A 16,897-nucleotide genomic window follows, 5' to 3' on the forward strand; every position below is an offset into this window, starting at 1 on the left:
CACATACTGTAGGTGTGGACACAAAAAAGTTCTTTATATACACACATACTTTACAAAGAGGAGTACAGCACAGTCTTTCACATGTGAGTTTGCCTTTGGTTGTAGTAGTTAAGGTTTCAACTAACAGTTATTTAATAATCAACAAGCCTTTACATTATAGAACCTTTATGACATTATTCTTATTATTTTTTTGTTTTAGAGAGTGTCATAAAATATCTCATCATCTCCCAAAGTTGGAAAGACATTGACTTCATCGCGATAAAAAACAGAGAAAAGCAGCATATCGTTAAATTGCAGAATGTGGAGCTAGACCCCTTTAGGGGATTATTTTCTTGGATATTTTACAAGTATAATTATCAGATTAACAATATAGATGCTGTGCTGCTAAGTGCAGCAGCTGTAGTTGGAATGCAGCTGTTCTAGATACCTGTTCTTGCTGCATGTTTCTACCTTCTTCTTCTTTGTCAGTATTTATGGCCTCTTGTGAAAGTGTGCTCCTTGTGTAGCTGAACTATTTCTTTTGCACCTGCTAGAGGCCAAATCACCAGGTATGCAAACACAGCAGTTTTGACTTCATGATAAATCAGTGCTTCACTGTTGTCCTGGAAAAGTATGTTTATACTACACACGGCTGTGACAGCAAAATGTCTGCTGTTGGCCTTTTTTAAATAACAAGGTGCTTACAAACAAACCAAAACTGTAAAAGGCAATTAGAGAAAATTAAATCAATGTCATCATAAGCTTAGCTTATTATCTGACACCTAAAACCAAAAATGTTGTATTTTAAATGACAGCAGTTTTATGACATTATTGTGCTGTTGTTTGGTGCTTTTAATAAACCGTATTGTTCAAAAGCACCTGTGCACGCTCCCGGATGACTGGTGTAAGCACTGAGGAGCTCACGGATACACACATTGCCAGCATCAGTTTCAGTTCAGTGACGTTGCAGTTTAGTTCATCAGCACAGACAGTTAACCCCCTTTAACTTCTCCCGTTTGATCTGTGTGTGAATGAAGAAGGTGAGAACTTGCTTATGCGTCTTTAACTTAAAAGTAGGTTTATTCTCCGTTAGCATTTTACCACAGTCTACCTTTGTGTATTTTTCCCGTTTCTGTTTGTATAATTATCGCTGTGCCAACAGGTGCGCTACCTTAATTGCGAGTTAAAGCTCGGTTACTATGTAACTGTGGTTCTCTGAATATTGGGTGTAAAATATAGAAAAAGCTTTGAACCCAGAATTGTTGACAGATTTGAGATGTATCACTGCAAATGAAGAGAAGAATATAATTTGAAGATATTTTCTCTCTTGTTATTTCAGAACCGCACACACGCAACCACACATGTTCTTTGCTGTATTCCACTGCATTTGGAAATTCTCTGGCTAGAATCATTGTCCATAGATAAGCATGCTTTTATATAGACGTAGCCCTAAGTCTATTCTTATATATAGTATGTGTAAACCTTATAACATAATGTTACTGTACAAAATGAATTATTGATAAAATAAGCAAAGCTAGTTTGTAAATGAACAACTCCTATAACAGTATATTTGTGTTTCCGTGTAGATGACCTCCTCGGGCCTCCCAGAGCTGACCGGCTCTCAGGATCTGAAGTATGTGTTTGATGCTCTGCAGCCCCACAACACAGACGCTGAGGCAACCATCTTCTTCACAAGGTAATGCATTCACTTCAGTTCTGCAAGCACCGATACGAATCAGTCTAACGTCTGTTTCAATAAAGAGATTAATGTTGGTTAAATGTAGTAAAGTCTGAAACATCCTCAGAACTGGAAGCATTACAAAAACAGGTAAAATCAAGAACTCTAGAAGATTTGTTCTCCTCTAAAGTAGTCACATGTGCAGAGCTGCTGTTTGGTTAGATGTGTTATTTTGAGTAAGTTCAAGGTTTTGTTTGTGGCTGCAAAAAACTCAAAATCCACCAGGTGGCAATAAAGACAAGTGAAGGAAAAGGAAAGAAGCCGTGTCACAACAAAACCTCCCGACACACAAAAACAAGTATCAGGAGGAACTTTGTGAGACCTGTCTGATAAGATTGTTGACAAAAAGAGTTACGTCTGAAACTGTGTGTACAATCAAAGGTCAAAAACAAAACACTATATTGGTAATTGTTTCTCCTCCACCTACATCTCTCTCTCTAACTTCCCCTACATCCTCCTCCTCCTCCTCCTCTGCAGGCTGATAGAGTCCAGTCTGGGCAGTGTGGCCACCAAGTTCAACTTCTTTATCCACAACCTCGCCCAGCTCCGGTTCTCCGGCCTGCCAGCCAACGACGAGCCCATCCTGTCTTTCTCCCCCAAGACTTACACTCTGAAACAGGAGGGACGCATCCTCCACGCCTCCATCTTCTCCTTCCAGAAGAGATACAACCCTGATAAGCACTATGTGAGTTTCTTTACCAATTTCTACATCCCTCTGGAAACTGGAAACATTCTGACATTGGCTGTCTCCCTTTCCTCTCTGTGTAGACGTATGTTGTGAGGCTCCTGAGGGAGGGTCAGAACGAGCCCCAGTTTGTCTTCCGCACTTTCGATGAGTTTCAGGAGCTCCACAACAAACTCACCATCCTCTTCCCCCTCTGGAAGCTGCCAGGGTAAGGCACTGAATTTCAAACCTGTGCTCTAAATGACTCGAAGGTACAATAATAGTTTTGGAATTGCTCCAAAATATCCAATAAGCGTCCGTGTTTAGATGCTGACAGGCGCAGATTGTTTTGTGAAGTGTCTGTCAACCTAACACAAAGGATCCCTGAGTGATTAGCATGTTACTTGGCATGTTTTGGCAAGAGAGAATCTCTCCTTCACATCTCTAAACCCATTGCCAGCTTACCTTTCCCTCTATAAACTTGTGTTGCTATGCAGCCTCAGAACAATAACACCGAGGAGAGTTGCATCAGTTCTAGTGGAATAGTAAATAACCCTCTCCTTCTCTCCAGTTTCCCAAACAAGATGGTGCTCGGTCGCACTCACATCAAAGAAGTAGCAGCCAAGAGGAAGTTTGAGCTCAACAACTACGTCCACAACCTGATGAGGAGCTCCGCAGAGGTCAACCAGGTACACATACACATGCAAATACTGACTAATCAGTGAACTCTATAAGACAATGTTAGTGTTCTTTATCACTCTATGAATCATTCTCCTTCTCTGGTTCTAGTGCGACCTGATCTACACCTTCTTTCACCCAATCGCACGGGATGACAAGACGGAGGGTTTAGATGCCACACCCAAAGCACCAGGTACACACCTGATCTTTTCAATCTCATCCTGCACAGTTGGTTTGTTAAAACTAAAAGATTGTCTACCCTAAAGAAAAGGCTTTGTTTTCACCTGTCACTCAAAGCTGGTGTTCTCTGAAATTGATAGAAGCAATAATATTTGAAATCGGCGCCATAGCTGTGAAGAAAGTTGTACAAACAGCTCGTGGTTTCGCCCATTCTACATTCCTACAACACCCAGCATGCATTGCGCCCCTCCCTCTGAAAGGAACGGCCCAGTGAGAGACGCTGGAGTGAAATACTATCGTTTCGTTTTGCTGCAGGCAACAGCTCAGAGCGGTACAGAATCCGATATACGACGAGAATATAACGGTGGATCGTCTAAAAAATCTTCAGGTCTGCAGTCTACATTTCAAACCTGACGATTTTGAACACGACATGACATAAAAGGCGGGCGTCCTAGATTGAGGACGTGTAGTTTAGCGAGCTCCCTGGCCTCCGCCAGATGATGCGTTTTACGTAGACTGGTGGAGGTTTTCCAAGGCCCATTTTACCATTATGGCATTAGCTCCTCATAATGGCATGATATGACTGAGGTTGAAAATCAGCGACATGGCCCTTTAATAAATGTGATGTGTGTTGCCTGATTGTTTCAGAGCCTCCGCTGAGTCCCACTTCTGGTCGAGTGGAAGGAGAAGTGAAACTCTCCATCTCCTACAGAAACAGCAACCTCTTCATCATGGTCATGCACATCAGAGATCTGGTAAACACAGCCATGAATTTTATACATATAATAAGTTGATGCCTTCACAGTTAGTTATTTTTTGTGTCTTTATCTCCTGACATCATATTAATTTATCTGCTCCCATTCAGGTTTCTGAAGACGGAACAGATCCCAACCCATATGTGAAAACCTACCTGCTTCCAGATCCACACAAGACCTCCAAACGCAAGACGAAGATCTCGAGGAAAACCAGGAACCCGACTTTCAATGAGATGGTTAGGAAACACAAAATGTCTGCCTACCTTTATAGATTTTTTATGTTTACTGTACCCACTGCCTTAAATGAGACTCATTAGACCAAATTGGATGTTTTTTACACAACACACTTCAAGTTCCAGAAGTTGTGAGAACAGTGGAGACGAAAAGACTCGTGAGCAAGACGGTAATGTAATGCAGGAAATGCAAAAGCATAATGACAGAGGAAAAAGATTAGCCAGTTAGGAGTATCGCCATTTCCTCAGACGTAAAAATAATCCTGAAGAAAAACTACACTATTAAAATGAAGATATATTAAATGCCAACTACCAAAAAATGTACTTCCATGGCCTCTTTCATTTCTGAAAATGTCGCCAAACGTAACAAATAGTGAACGATTCAGAAAATATACAAGGTTCTCTTGAACACAGAAAAAACTGCCCCACTTAAAGGCACCAATGCAAGAATCATGAACCATTCTGTTATCTAGTTTATTCATGGCAGACTCTTTCATCCCCTCTCCCTCCTCCTTCCCACAGTTGGTGTACAGCGGCTACAGCAAGGAAACCCTGGGCCTGCGTGAGCTTCAGCTGAGCGTGCTCAGTGCCGAGTCGCTGCGTGAGAACTACTTCCTGGGCGGCATCACGCTCAGACTCAAAGACTTTGACCTCAGCAAGGAGACGGTCAAGTGGTACAAGCTTACGGCCGTTCCCTACTTCTAACCTCCCTCCTGCCTGTGCCGAAGTTTGGAACGACTGCTCCTTTCCAGACTAGAGCTGCATTCACCTCGTATGGGAAAGGTTATTCCCATATGACATGAATGCAGACTTAAAAACTCCTCCAGACGCACCCTCAGAGGACGACAGAACAGGCAGACTCACACACCCTGAGAGTGGAGCCTGCTCTCCATTCTTCGCTCTTTTTCTCCTCTTTCCCTTTTGAACTAATCAAGATTGTTTCTGTGACAAACAATCTCCACTTATGTTGTCTCTCTTTTTCCTAAACTATAACGAAGAGCTGTAATGTTTTGTACATTTTGATATTAGAGGACCAAAACAGCTTACTTTCAGAAGAGTATATATAGATTGACACATTTATTTTTTAAGGAATAGAAAGGGGCTCATTTTTACTTATTCCTTTGTTTATTTTCTATATAGAGAAATAGGAGGCATCAGGATTTCCTGCTTTGCAGCAGACACTTCTGGGTAGAGTAGTCCAACACACCAGATTCCAGGAAATCAACAGTGACCTTATGATTCCCCAAGAATGTGCCAAAAGTAACGAGAGGGACGGCAAATCAAACCACTCTCCCGAGTCGGGAGCTGAACAGGGTGCCTTTGTTTGTGCTCACAATCTCTTTTAATGCTCAACTTGGCCTTATTGCTATATATATTTTATTAACAATCTGATATGTCCTTATTAAAGAAAAATCTATATTCTGTAAAGCTATATCATAAGTTCTTCCAGAGCAGGTCAGGTTTATTTTGTAACAGTGGACTGCCACTAAATGCACACTACCAGGTCTCTCTTTCATCGTATTACTTGACTTTTTTCACACAGCACACCTTAAAGGGGAAATTGTATCATAAGCTTTGGAAAACACTCTTGTCTGTGCTCTGGATGAAGAGATTATGGTTGCCCAAAAAACGCTGATCTTAAGTCAGTTCAGTGTTTCCTTCATGTGGTTCAAAACCACAATTCAGACTTTTCACAATGCATTTTATGGACTCTGGAGTCTGGATGTGAGGCTTTTTCAGCTCAGGCAGCAATACCACACTCACTCCCAGTGCCTAACAGTGGTGCAATGAAGCCGAAACTGGGTAAAATACTCCTACCTTAACCTGCCAGTGAAGTCCAGATCCAGCCAGGTCTTATGATATTTAAGTGAGAAAACATTCTGAATGTTGAGGAGGCTGAATAAAGATCAGCGCTGCAAAGGCAACTTTAAACATCTTCACAAAAAAGGGAACAAGATCCTGTACAAGAGATTAGCTGCTTCTCCTTCCACTCGCTAACTATAAATTGTTGTTAATGTTTAATAAAGAAATTAAGATGAATTTATCTGAAAAGGTTTTTTTAAGAGATCTACAAGTTATTTGTGATCAAAGAGCAACTCTCACACTATGAATATTAGTGACTTGATCCACTCTTTTAGTGACTGTACAAAGAAAGCAAGCAGAGTTTGTATTAACATGGCCAGTTATTTATTCTTAATTGGTGACCTGTAACCCGAATGGATCAGTGTGTACTGTAATCCCTCTTTCCTAAAGCAAATTAAATGTTTTTGGAACAAATATGATGTGATGTTTTTTCTTGTATATAAAATGTATTGGGTATCTGTGAATAGCATGAAATGCTGAAATACTACATTGCCTTTTTGGACTGCCTTATTTTAATCAAATTTAGTAGTTTTATAACTTGAGTGTAACAAATAAGTCTCGTATTCCATCACACCAGGTACATTACTTTGGTTGGCAGGTGTAAACCTTAATTAAAGCAGGTGTGAGGTTGGCTCTTTCATGGCTGTCATGATTATATTTTGTGCAGAATGGAAGAAAAGTTGAGATTTAAGGTTCAGTTTTAAACATGGTTCCGGGGCACACATAGACACAGTAGCAACTTCAATTTTTTCCAATAATTTAGGGTCTCTTGTCTGGACAAAGGACATTTTGACATGTGATGCAGAAAGATCTAGCTGGATAGCAAACCACAACATCTCCATACCAAAGTAGCTACAGCTGCTCCATCTATGAAATTGAAACAATGCTGCTGTTAGAAGTTTGAATGGTATCAGTGACTAACGTAGGTAAGAAAAATACCTGAATTATGTATTACCAAGAGACATAAACACTACTCTGCCAACTGTTCCTCATCTGTTGGAAGTTACAAGAGATATGCATACATAAGCAGCCCTAAATTGAGTGTGGGTTTACAAATAGGTTTGGAGACTTTAACATCCACAGAACAAAAACTCTTCTACACAGTGAATTGTAGGGCCCCTGGGACTAGGTCCCCTAAAGTGGTATTTTATCTCAGCAAGACTAATAAAATAATTTTGTTATTATTTTGTTAGATTGTAAGGTTTTAACTAAGTTCATAATTATCTGAAATATGTATGGTAAAAAACACAGAGGAGCTTTTGTGACTATTCAGCATCCTCTAACAAGAGTAAAAACAGATTTTATCATCTTTAGAATGAGTAAAAGAACATCAAATTTTGGAATAAAAATGCTCCTAATACTTCGCTACAAGTCCAATGTATCCGTATATGAGAACATGCATTTATCCGTTTGATAATTTATGTCTTTTTTTAGCTTTTAGCAGACGCTGCGTGCATTTATGTTTGAGTTTTAAAACTGTTTCAACGTCTTGAATGCGTTGTGCGGCGTCTAAAACGTCTGTCCTTACGTTTTTGCGTCATTTCCGACGCAAGCGCAAAATACCATTTTCTGTCGCGTGTGCGGCCTCTCTTCCTCTACCGCCATCATGGGTCGCATGCACGCTCCCGGGTGAGCTCTCTTTTTATCGTTTAAAATTCAAAAAACATATCTTTCGATAATTTTGAAGGTCTGTTAAAGCTTGTGAACATGTTATGGGTGGCCGAGGACAAAATGTAGCTGTTTAATTCAACCCTGAAGTGAGAAAATAACTTACAAATACGGACCCTCAAATCGACATCCAACAACTAGTTAGCATTAGCCATTAGCAGTGACTGCTTACCACGATTTTGCCGTGGCTTCCAAGTATGACAGTAATAGAAAGACGTTAACGTCCCTAATGTAATATCTCCCGCGTTGTCTGATAAAAAACAAATCGTTGCAACGTAACAATTTTACTTGTGAGTTTTAGGATGAACCTCTGCCACGATTGTAACGCTAGCATTAGCCGGCCTAGCAACCCTCATTTAGTACCACAGTCTGCAGAAGCTGAATAACTTTCCCTCATTGCTTTTAAACATGACACTTATGTTTGCGTGTTTGTTAATATGTTCAACTGCCGAGGTGTCTAACTAGTTGTATTTCTATCCTACAGAAAGGGCTTGTCCCAGTCAGCTCTGCCTTACAGGCGTAGTGTTCCCACTGTGAGTATATTTTACAGAAATGTGATTCAGCCCCTCAATTTGACAGAAGCAAAAATATCTCTTGACCGACACGTTCAGTTTCTAATTATTGAATCATTACTTGCAGTGGCTGAAGCTCACATCTGACGATGTCAAAGAGCAGATCTTTAAGCTGGCCAAAAAGGGCCTGACCCCCTCTCAGATCGGTAAGTGTTCCTGTGAATGTACTGTAAGTCCAGAAACCAACTATTCTATCTTAATTGCTTGTTTGTGTGGAATACTTAACATGACCACTAACAGTAAATTATTTCTTATGAGTGAGTGAATACCATCTAACACGTCTACAAAATTCAACTTCTGCAGAATTAGCTGAGAAGATTGTTGATTGCAGAGCTAGCGTATTTCTTATTTCATACAGTGTGTCATAACAAAGCTGTTAAATTGGCAACAATTGTATCAAAATGGTTGTGTTTTTTAAATAAATCAATTATATTACATTTAATATGTGATTTAAGTTTTAGTACATTTCTCATTGCTTTTGGTAAATTAAAGGGGGACTTTCTTGACAAGTGCTTCACAGGTCTTGTAGACCATAAGGGACCTTTGTCAATACAAAGTTACTTATTTTACTTGTCATTATCCTTCAATACCATAAAAACCTATTGGCAGTTAGAGGCTCAGTATATATGTAATTGCTGCGACAGCCCTTCACTAATTCAACAGAATAGATTTAATTTAGTTGGAAACATCCCTAAGTGGTTTGTTATTGAATATTTTGAGGACTTCTGCAGGCAGTTTAGTGTTAACTGTTGCGTTAAAGTTGTAGTTCTCTACTTGCATGATTTTCACTGGACACTGGTATCTGTGAAAAGTCCCCCCTTCATAAAAAAACATGTTAAATGTCTCTTTTAGGCCAACAACTTGTATCTGTATTTAGTTTTTAAGAAATGTATTGTTGCTCGTCACCACCTCAACTTGACTTGTCTAACCTTCATCTGGTTCATTAACCATTTTGCTACTGACCTTTGAGCAGTTTCTCTTTTTCAACATTGTGCATCTCTTTGCTTAGTTTAGATGGAGGATGTAGATGATGCACCAAGTATACCTGTTGCTTCCAGCTGTTTCTTTTTTTGTCCATAAGAAAGCTGGCCTAGTAAATGTACAAAGCAAACTGTTTGTAAATGTCGAAGCTTCAATCCTGTTTGTGACCTTGTCTAGGTGTGATCCTGAGGGACTCCCATGGTGTGGCCCAAGTGCGTTTTGTCACTGGCAACAAGATCCTGAGGATCCTCAAGTCCAAGGGTCTGGCCCCTGACCTGCCCGAGGATCTCTACCACCTCATCAAGAAGGCTGTGGCAGTCAGGAAGCATCTGGAGAGAAACAGAAAGGTATATTAATATTGAGACCAGTACTGATGTTCATTTTCAAGTTTGAGTGCCATCTGGTGCAGCTGCTGTTTTTATTATTAGAAAAGTCAGCCATTTACATTTGTGTAATACTGAGTTGTGAGGAGGTATATTATATAGCAACTGTTATTTTCTAAACTCCACCACGTTTTCCAAACTAACTCGGATAAGCCAGCTGTTACATGGTTATTAAAATCTGAGGATGCAATTATGAAATAAAATACATTTGACTTGAATACAGGTTTTATAAAAAAAATGGCAAATTGCTCAAGGAGAAGATGTTTTGTTGGCACTTTTTGGGTTTTATGTGAGTTGATGCCAGATGCACATATTTATTACACTTTATAACCATATCATTTTGTTATTGTACTTAAAGGACAAAGATGCCAAGTTCCGCCTGATTCTCATCGAGAGCAGGATCCACAGGCTGGCCCGTTACTACAAGACCAAGAGAGTACTGGCCCCCAACTGGAAGTAGTACGTATTGGATCTGCTTTGGGAAGCTTTTTCCTTCTTATATTTGGGTTTGAAAAGAAAGTTAGCCAGTACAAAGATATTGGTTGGTTATCTATGTGGCTGAGGGGTTTACAACCTACCACGTTCAGTTATTAAGATCATGTGGATTATTTTCTTTTTAAAATTCAGTTATGTTAAAATGAAACATGAACTCAGTGTCTGCATGTGGGCTATATGCGTTGAATCTGTTGATTGCACAAATCATTGTCCTGCTCTTCCCTTTTATTGAGAGTTGTGATATTTCTGTTGTGCTAGAAAAAGCTGGAGGTAAATTAACAGAGTGGCTACATGTGCCACCTCTGCCAGTCCCCTTCATACAATAAGATCATACATTTCATGTTTTCTACTGTGTGCATTTACATTTAAACATTTGACCTACTGCTACTATTGAGTCAATTCTGATTCATTGAACTTACATGCTAGTATTTGAATAATTGGTCAAACTGATTATAGAAAAATGAACTCTAAATACTGACAGTTAGGATGGACAACATAGATTTGATATAACATTTTTTTTTTTTGCCTTATGTAGAAGTGCGCCCTCTAATGGTATGTCTTCTTTCTGTTTACAGTGAGTCCTCCACAGCTTCTGCTCTGGTGGCATAAACCACACACTTTTTGGATTAATAAAACGATTTGAAATTGGAAATTGTTGTGTTTTTTTATTTATTTTGTTTTATAGACCCATGATTCTTAATTTTTTTTTTTTAATTAAGAAGTTATAATCCCAGAATTCTGGAGGATGGTAAAATGCTTGTTTAAGTTTAGAGCCTCATAGTGCAGCATCTGGGAAACCAGAGGGGCAGTTCATGCTAATGTGTAGAATGTAGTTCATGCTTTATATCCTCTCCCTTAGACCAAATCTCTTTAAACCTGCGTCATAAAAAAATCCATCACACTTCCCCAGCCTGCCCCGTTACTTAAAGTAGGGACAATCGCCCCTGTTTATTAGCACACCTGCATTTGCTACCATTAAGATTTTACTGATTTTGACTTTTAATTCACAGAAAGCTCTTGCCTGTAATTATATATTTGAACTGTTTATGAACAGATTGACAGCCTAAAATCCTCAGACAAGGCCCATTTATTTGTTCCAGTAAGGGTTCAAGGCTATAGGTGCTTGTACAGCGGTACAGAGGAAATGAGGCTAGCTACATCAGTTTTATCTTTAAAATCTCTATCAAACGCCATAAGCAGAAATTATATTTGTATCTTCTCCATTACTATAACTTACAAGTAATTACCTAATTTAATGTTTTTGTATTTGTAAGGGTTGCTATGGTGTTTTTAGTTCTTGCCATAAACACCCTTTATTTATATTTGTGCTTTACAATTACAACTATTAAAATGTAATAAAGGGGTTCTCTTTAATTCAGAGAAACTGCAGTATTTTTGTGTAAATATGGGACAGTAAAAGTGAAATTGTTTATTAGCTTGGGGTGTTTCGAGAACTTCCTGAAAATGTTTATTTATAGCACCAATTTCGCTTTAAAAACTTTTTTTATATCTTGAACGTGAGAGGCTCATATCAGTCGGGCTTTCCTGATAGCTGAGGAAATTACGGGCACTTTCCATGCGTCAGACGTTACGCAATGTGGTGGGAGGGGTTTGTTACGTGGGGTACGTGATTGGAGAGTGACACACGCGCCGTCCTATCACAGCGCCGCTTGACGTCAGGCTTGTTTATTTTAACGGCTCATGTTGCAATATTGGGACATTCAGCTCTACTACAACGACGACGACAACACACGACTGAGAAACATGGAGAAAATACATAAGAACATTTGACGAAGGAGATTACAAAATGGCACAGACTTGCCAGAAAATGAAGCGACAGTACATCGACGCATATCGGTCACTGACAAACGCGAGAAATCCGTTGGTTTTTGACGAGGAGTACCAGAATACGTGAGGACTTTTTGACATCATAACCGCTATAACCCGCGAATAAGAATTAAAATGGCTACGCTTGTTGGTTCCGAGAAGGGTTCTGAACGGACGGCGATGGAGAGGTTCGGTAGCGGAGGGATGGCGCTTCTGCCTTGGACTAAACAGATGCTCACCGTGCTGTGGGAACAGCTTCGACTGCTGGTTCACGTCATATACTACACCTTCATGTCAGGTAGGAAGAAAAGTAATGACTCAAAACTTCTTTTTTCGTCTGGCTGCGTAAATGTGCTTGGACGCCCCCGTTTCTGTGGAAAATTTTACCCCTGTGACTTGTGTGGGCAGCGTTACTATAACTTCCTTTCCTTTGATATAAGTATTGTTCACAGAAAATGTACATTCACACTGCGACTGTTCTATAAAAACTCAAACACCAGGGACCAGTTGTTCAAAGGAAATGTTTTCCCTTTTTATCTAACACCAGGGAAATTTACAAATCAAGATAGGGCATGAGTATACAGAAACTAATTCCCTATGGCGGTAACAATATACTGTTCTGAGTTGTAAAAGAGAACAAATAGTTATTTTGAAAACAAATACAAATGAAAACCATCAGGTGAACAGTCAAATAGCACAACAGGGCGAGGTAAGAGACGTTGAAAAACCAGGGACCAGGATCTTGATAATGGGATTCTGAAATCTGATTAGATCAGAATCCAGTCTTTCTTTTGAACAACCCATTTTCAAGATTTGATCTATCCAATCAGACTCATTTTGAATATCTGGGCCCTTTTTCTTTCAAGGTCAAACTAGGTTTTCATTTTGCCCAGTTCTGTATTCTCAGAAACATAAGATAATGTTGGTCTTAGTCTTGTTTACATCCTAATCTGATGATTGTACTTTATGGTAATCCCCAGCTTAGCACAATACTATGCCCTGAAATGTCCCTGCAGAGAGGAGTTAGATGTTGAAAACTTGTTATGTTACAAATGGCCAAGAAAAGTTCTGCTGTGTGATTAAATGTTTTTTTAAAGTGACAGGTGAGACTTTATTTATCGGTATTATATAGGGAACTGTATGTAATTATATCAATAACAGTCATGTATATTTTCTTATCAGCCAGCCCTATGATGGTTGTGTTATTATACTGCTTAATCACAGGGTCTCCTATTTAAAACAACAGTCAACAAATAAGCAAACACTTTAGCTTGTTAATAGTGTTTTTTTATTATTATTAATATGCTTATCATGTTAACGCAGAATGCAACTTTAACACATTATTTTTAATTCCATTTCATTAACACTTTTCTCCTGATTTTCCAGTTTTCCAGATGTTCCGGTTTGAGGTTCACCTGAGAATCACAGACGAGACAGGTCAGCACATCCAGCACATGAGCGCGACAGCGAGCCAGACAGATTCCTTCCTGTTCTCCTCGTTGTTTGACGGAGAAAACGGCGTGATGGTCGGAGGCTCGAATACGCTCTCTAACTTCTGTGCTGACGTTGGCGACCCGTTCACTGGGAAATCAACTGCCGAGGCCCTGCTGTCCAGTCTGCGAGCTGACGACCTGTGCTGCGGACTGGTGGACGACTTTGTGTCCAGAACAACCGGTAAAGACGACAACATCTTCCTGGGACACAAATCCAGCTGGAAAATGGGCTTCCCCGGCGACTGGAACATCTTTGTATCGAGTAGCGACAGTTCAAGCGACGGCTGCCACAAGAGTAGTGAGAAAGTCTTCAAACAGGAATATTCAAAGGAGACAGGTTTCAAACCGGACACTTCAGAAGAGGAAAGGAGCTCTCACTGGAGTAGCGAGGAAGACCCGAACGTGGTAGAGTTTGATAGTGAGGAAAGTAAGGCGCTTTGGGAGTCCCTGTCAAGATCTAGTGATCCTTACAACCCTTTCTTTTTCTCCGCCTGCATTTCAACAAACACAAACATGGGGAAAAGTAAGAGCAGAAAGAGAGACGGCAGCGATACTGACCTCATGTCAGTGAGCAAGGCCACAGAGGAGATGTTGGGGCCTCGGGGCCTCAACATCTGGGTCAGCCGCTCTGACAGCGAGAGCAGTTGGAGTAGCTGGGCCAGTTCAGACGGCTCGAGCCCCGACATCGACGAGGAGAGCGAGAGGCTGCTGGAGTTCTTCAGCAGTCCTGAAGATCCCTACAACCCCATGTGCTTCACCGCCTGCACAGTTAGCCACACATCACCTCAAACCAGCAGCACAGTCTCTAAACCATCTCCTGCACCTTCCTCAAAATTGGACACAGACACTGAAGAGAAGACGAGCAGCTTTCCTCCTTCATCTGAGGATGACGAAGTAGAGCAGCTGTGGAAATCTCTCAGCCAAAAAGACGACCCGTACCACCCTCTCAACTTTAAGGCCTGCCTCCAGAGCTCCCCAACAACACCAACAACTCCAACAACAACACTCCAGTCTGGTCAAGATCCAGGTTCCCTTGATGTCCCCCACACTAAAAGTCCACCTTCAAAAGCCAAGAAATGTGAAAAAGAGACAAAAACACCCCAAAAATCCCGAGCCACCAAGCCCTCTCTGCCACAGAGGGGGGTGAAGCATCACTCCCATCCAGACAAAACTCTGGTGCCCTGGAAAAGACCCGGACAAACACCCATGACAGTGCCAGAGGAGAAGAAGGAAAGCAAGAGCACCACCCAGAAAAAGGTCATTATCTTAAACAATTTATTGTTAAACTGCCAGAAATAATTAGATTGAGTATTAAATAAGACCCATGTGTGGTTTGAAATATTAAGAGACTCCTGGAAATACAACAGAGCATTGAAATGGGCTTTAAACTAGCAAAACAAAAGGTTAAATATACGGAACTATTTCACTTCATTCCCCTTAGTTTCATTGACCCACATAGCTACAGAAGAGCACGCCTTATTTTAATACTAACATTATTATCATGGGTGTGACTCCGGCTGACTGTAAAGATAGATTTAGTTCCTCCTCCAGCAGACACGTACCCTGTTAGGCAGTGTTGTTGCTTGTTGTTTCTCAGCAACGTTGCCGGTCGTCATGACTAAGCCAGTCATGTGACGCCGGGGACTCAGCAGAGAGTTTGACTTCCTCATGGACTAAATAAAGTTGCAGCAGTATTGCAAAGTCATTATAAAACCTTGAGGATTAACGCAATGTGACATCAGTCTGTTAAAAATAACTTAGAGACATAAAACATTAAAGTTTATGTCTGATTACAAACATGGCTGAGAAGTGTGTGTGAAGCTGGGAGAGCATTACGTCTCTTTTGGTTATTTCCACATCGGACCGAGCCCTGAGTGCTAATAACCAACGATTTACCGACTTTTATTTGACGTTTAGACGTCCCTTTACCTGAACTCGCAGCAGGTTATAAACCCAAAAAGCTCATTTAATTTAATGTTTTATTGGCATGTAATAGAGACAATATTGTCGATGCATCAGGTGATAATCAAACTGAAAGTAAAAGAAAGAAACAAAAAAATGTGTATATAGATCAAACAAACCTCATGTTACTATCTGTACAGTGTTTTGACCTCCAGTCTTGAACTCTTCTGGATTTCAGGTGCGATTTTCTCCTCTCGTCCAAGTCCACGTCATGCGGAGCTGGCAGTTTGCTCGACAGGCGTCCCGCAAAGGACACTGGGAAGAATTTGCACGTGACCAGGATCGCTTCCAGAGGCGGATCCAGGAGACCGAGCAGGCCATCGGTCACTGCTTCACCCAGCCCCACAGAGAGAGGATCCGGGCGTACGTGGACGGTGCCTTGAAATAAAAAAAGTCATGAACACTGAATGTTTCATTTCCTGTTCGGATGAGGACTCGTGATTGGTTGCAATGCAACAGTGATTTTTGATTTAGGCCAATTAGAAATTGGATGTTAGGCCACCTTTAATGTTCGGTGTCGAGTTGAACAACCTTTGTACCTCAGAAGGTTTTATACATTGTGTGCACTGACTGACACTTTCTTATATTAACCTCAGCATTACTGTGTGGAATGTTGTTTTGTATGCCTTATATACTGACCTAGTAATGTAACTTATTTATGCCCTATGGAGCTTGTCGTTTGTTTTTTACCTTTTGTTATTGTGTTTTTAAATGTGTGAACAAACCAGAGTGGTGAAGCTAGAAGTGACAAGTGGATTATATCTTTTAAAAAAGCTGATTTTTATGGTGAAAAGTGTTTTGGAAGTTTAGTTTAAGCATGATGGAGACAAATCATAAGTTCTGGTCTTATTGTCAAAATCTTTTAGTCGTTAATTTTTAAGTTTGGTCTTGTATTTTATTATTAAATGGCACATTATAGCCTTTAGCACTGAATGTGGACATGGACTTCTTTATTGTTAAATTGACTGCAAACATTCAAACGCTCCCTCGCTTCTCATGGCAACATCTCGTAGCCAAAAGTAAAAATATGTCAGAAAATGTTCGGTAGCAAATTTTGTCATACGGTGCTTTTGTCAAATCAATAAAAGTTTGTCACAAAACATCAGCGTCCTGTTTTGTAAGTTTTAAATCATGAAGATCTTTTCTTCTTTACCAAAAGTGAAAAAGCAAACAAGACAGGCTGAGTAAATTCTCTTCCTCAGGTCCAGTCTTGCTTGTAACAGTGAAGCCTACAGAGGACACAAAGTTCCAGAAATACGAGAACAACAAGCACACAGGATCAAATTCCTCAATAGAAAACGCAGCCGTGCAGATATCAGCTGTGTCAGCCTTTTGTTCCAGCTCCTTCTTGAGAAATGTCCCCACATAAGGCTGAAAAGGTGAGAGAATCAATAAAAAAATCTAATCTTAGTTTACAGCAGATTAG

General features: G+C 40.3%; 3 protein-coding genes and 1 non-coding gene across 4 annotated transcripts in view; all 4 read left to right on the forward strand.

Moving 5' to 3' along the window:
- The window catches only part of pik3c2a (phosphatidylinositol-4-phosphate 3-kinase, catalytic subunit type 2 alpha), a 52,399-nt gene extending 45,895 nt beyond the window's left edge, over positions 1–6,504 (forward strand). Inside the window, exons 26-33 of the mRNA XM_069685954.1 lie at positions 1,566–1,675; positions 2,195–2,402; positions 2,486–2,610; positions 2,953–3,070; positions 3,171–3,252; positions 3,888–3,994; positions 4,105–4,230; positions 4,750–6,504. Of these exons, the coding sequence (XP_069542055.1) occupies positions 1,566–1,675; positions 2,195–2,402; positions 2,486–2,610; positions 2,953–3,070; positions 3,171–3,252; positions 3,888–3,994; positions 4,105–4,230; positions 4,750–4,932 (1,059 nt within the window). The 3' untranslated portion in view covers positions 4,933–6,504. The remainder of the gene's footprint in view (positions 1–1,565; positions 1,676–2,194; positions 2,403–2,485; positions 2,611–2,952; positions 3,071–3,170; positions 3,253–3,887; positions 3,995–4,104; positions 4,231–4,749) is intronic.
- Positions 6,505–7,673: 1,169 nt separating this feature from the next.
- On the forward strand, positions 7,674–10,841 carry rps13 (ribosomal protein S13). The gene is made up of 6 exons (XM_069686157.1): positions 7,674–7,719; positions 8,243–8,291; positions 8,398–8,476; positions 9,489–9,658; positions 10,053–10,153; positions 10,765–10,841. Exons 1-6 carry the CDS (start codon positions 7,697–7,699, stop codon positions 10,796–10,798), a joined length of 456 nt encoding a protein of 151 aa, XP_069542258.1. The 5' UTR covers positions 7,674–7,696; the 3' UTR covers positions 10,799–10,841.
- On the forward strand, positions 10,385–10,514 carry LOC138613713 (small nucleolar RNA SNORA19). The gene has a single exon (XR_011309846.1). It is a non-coding gene; the product is annotated as a small nucleolar RNA SNORA19 (small nucleolar RNA).
- A 993-nt stretch (positions 10,842–11,834) lies between the features above and the next one.
- LOC138613355 (protein phosphatase 1 regulatory subunit 15A) lies at positions 11,835–16,571 on the forward strand. Its single transcript, XM_069687019.1, has 3 exons — positions 11,835–12,314; positions 13,403–14,766; positions 15,650–16,571. The coding sequence occupies exons 1-3, from the start codon at positions 12,152–12,154 to the stop codon at positions 15,857–15,859; spliced, it is 1,737 nt and encodes a 578-aa protein (XP_069543120.1). The 5' UTR covers positions 11,835–12,151; the 3' UTR covers positions 15,860–16,571.
- The last annotated feature ends 326 nt before the right edge of the window (positions 16,572–16,897 follow it).

The sequence above is a fragment of the Semicossyphus pulcher genome, unplaced genomic scaffold (genome assembly GCF_022749685.1).
Source record: "Semicossyphus pulcher isolate SPU_LCO1_2020_fin unplaced genomic scaffold, fSemPul1.0.p SCAF_8, whole genome shotgun sequence".
In the NCBI taxonomy this organism is placed as follows: domain Eukaryota; kingdom Metazoa; phylum Chordata; class Actinopteri; order Labriformes; family Labridae; genus Semicossyphus; species Semicossyphus pulcher.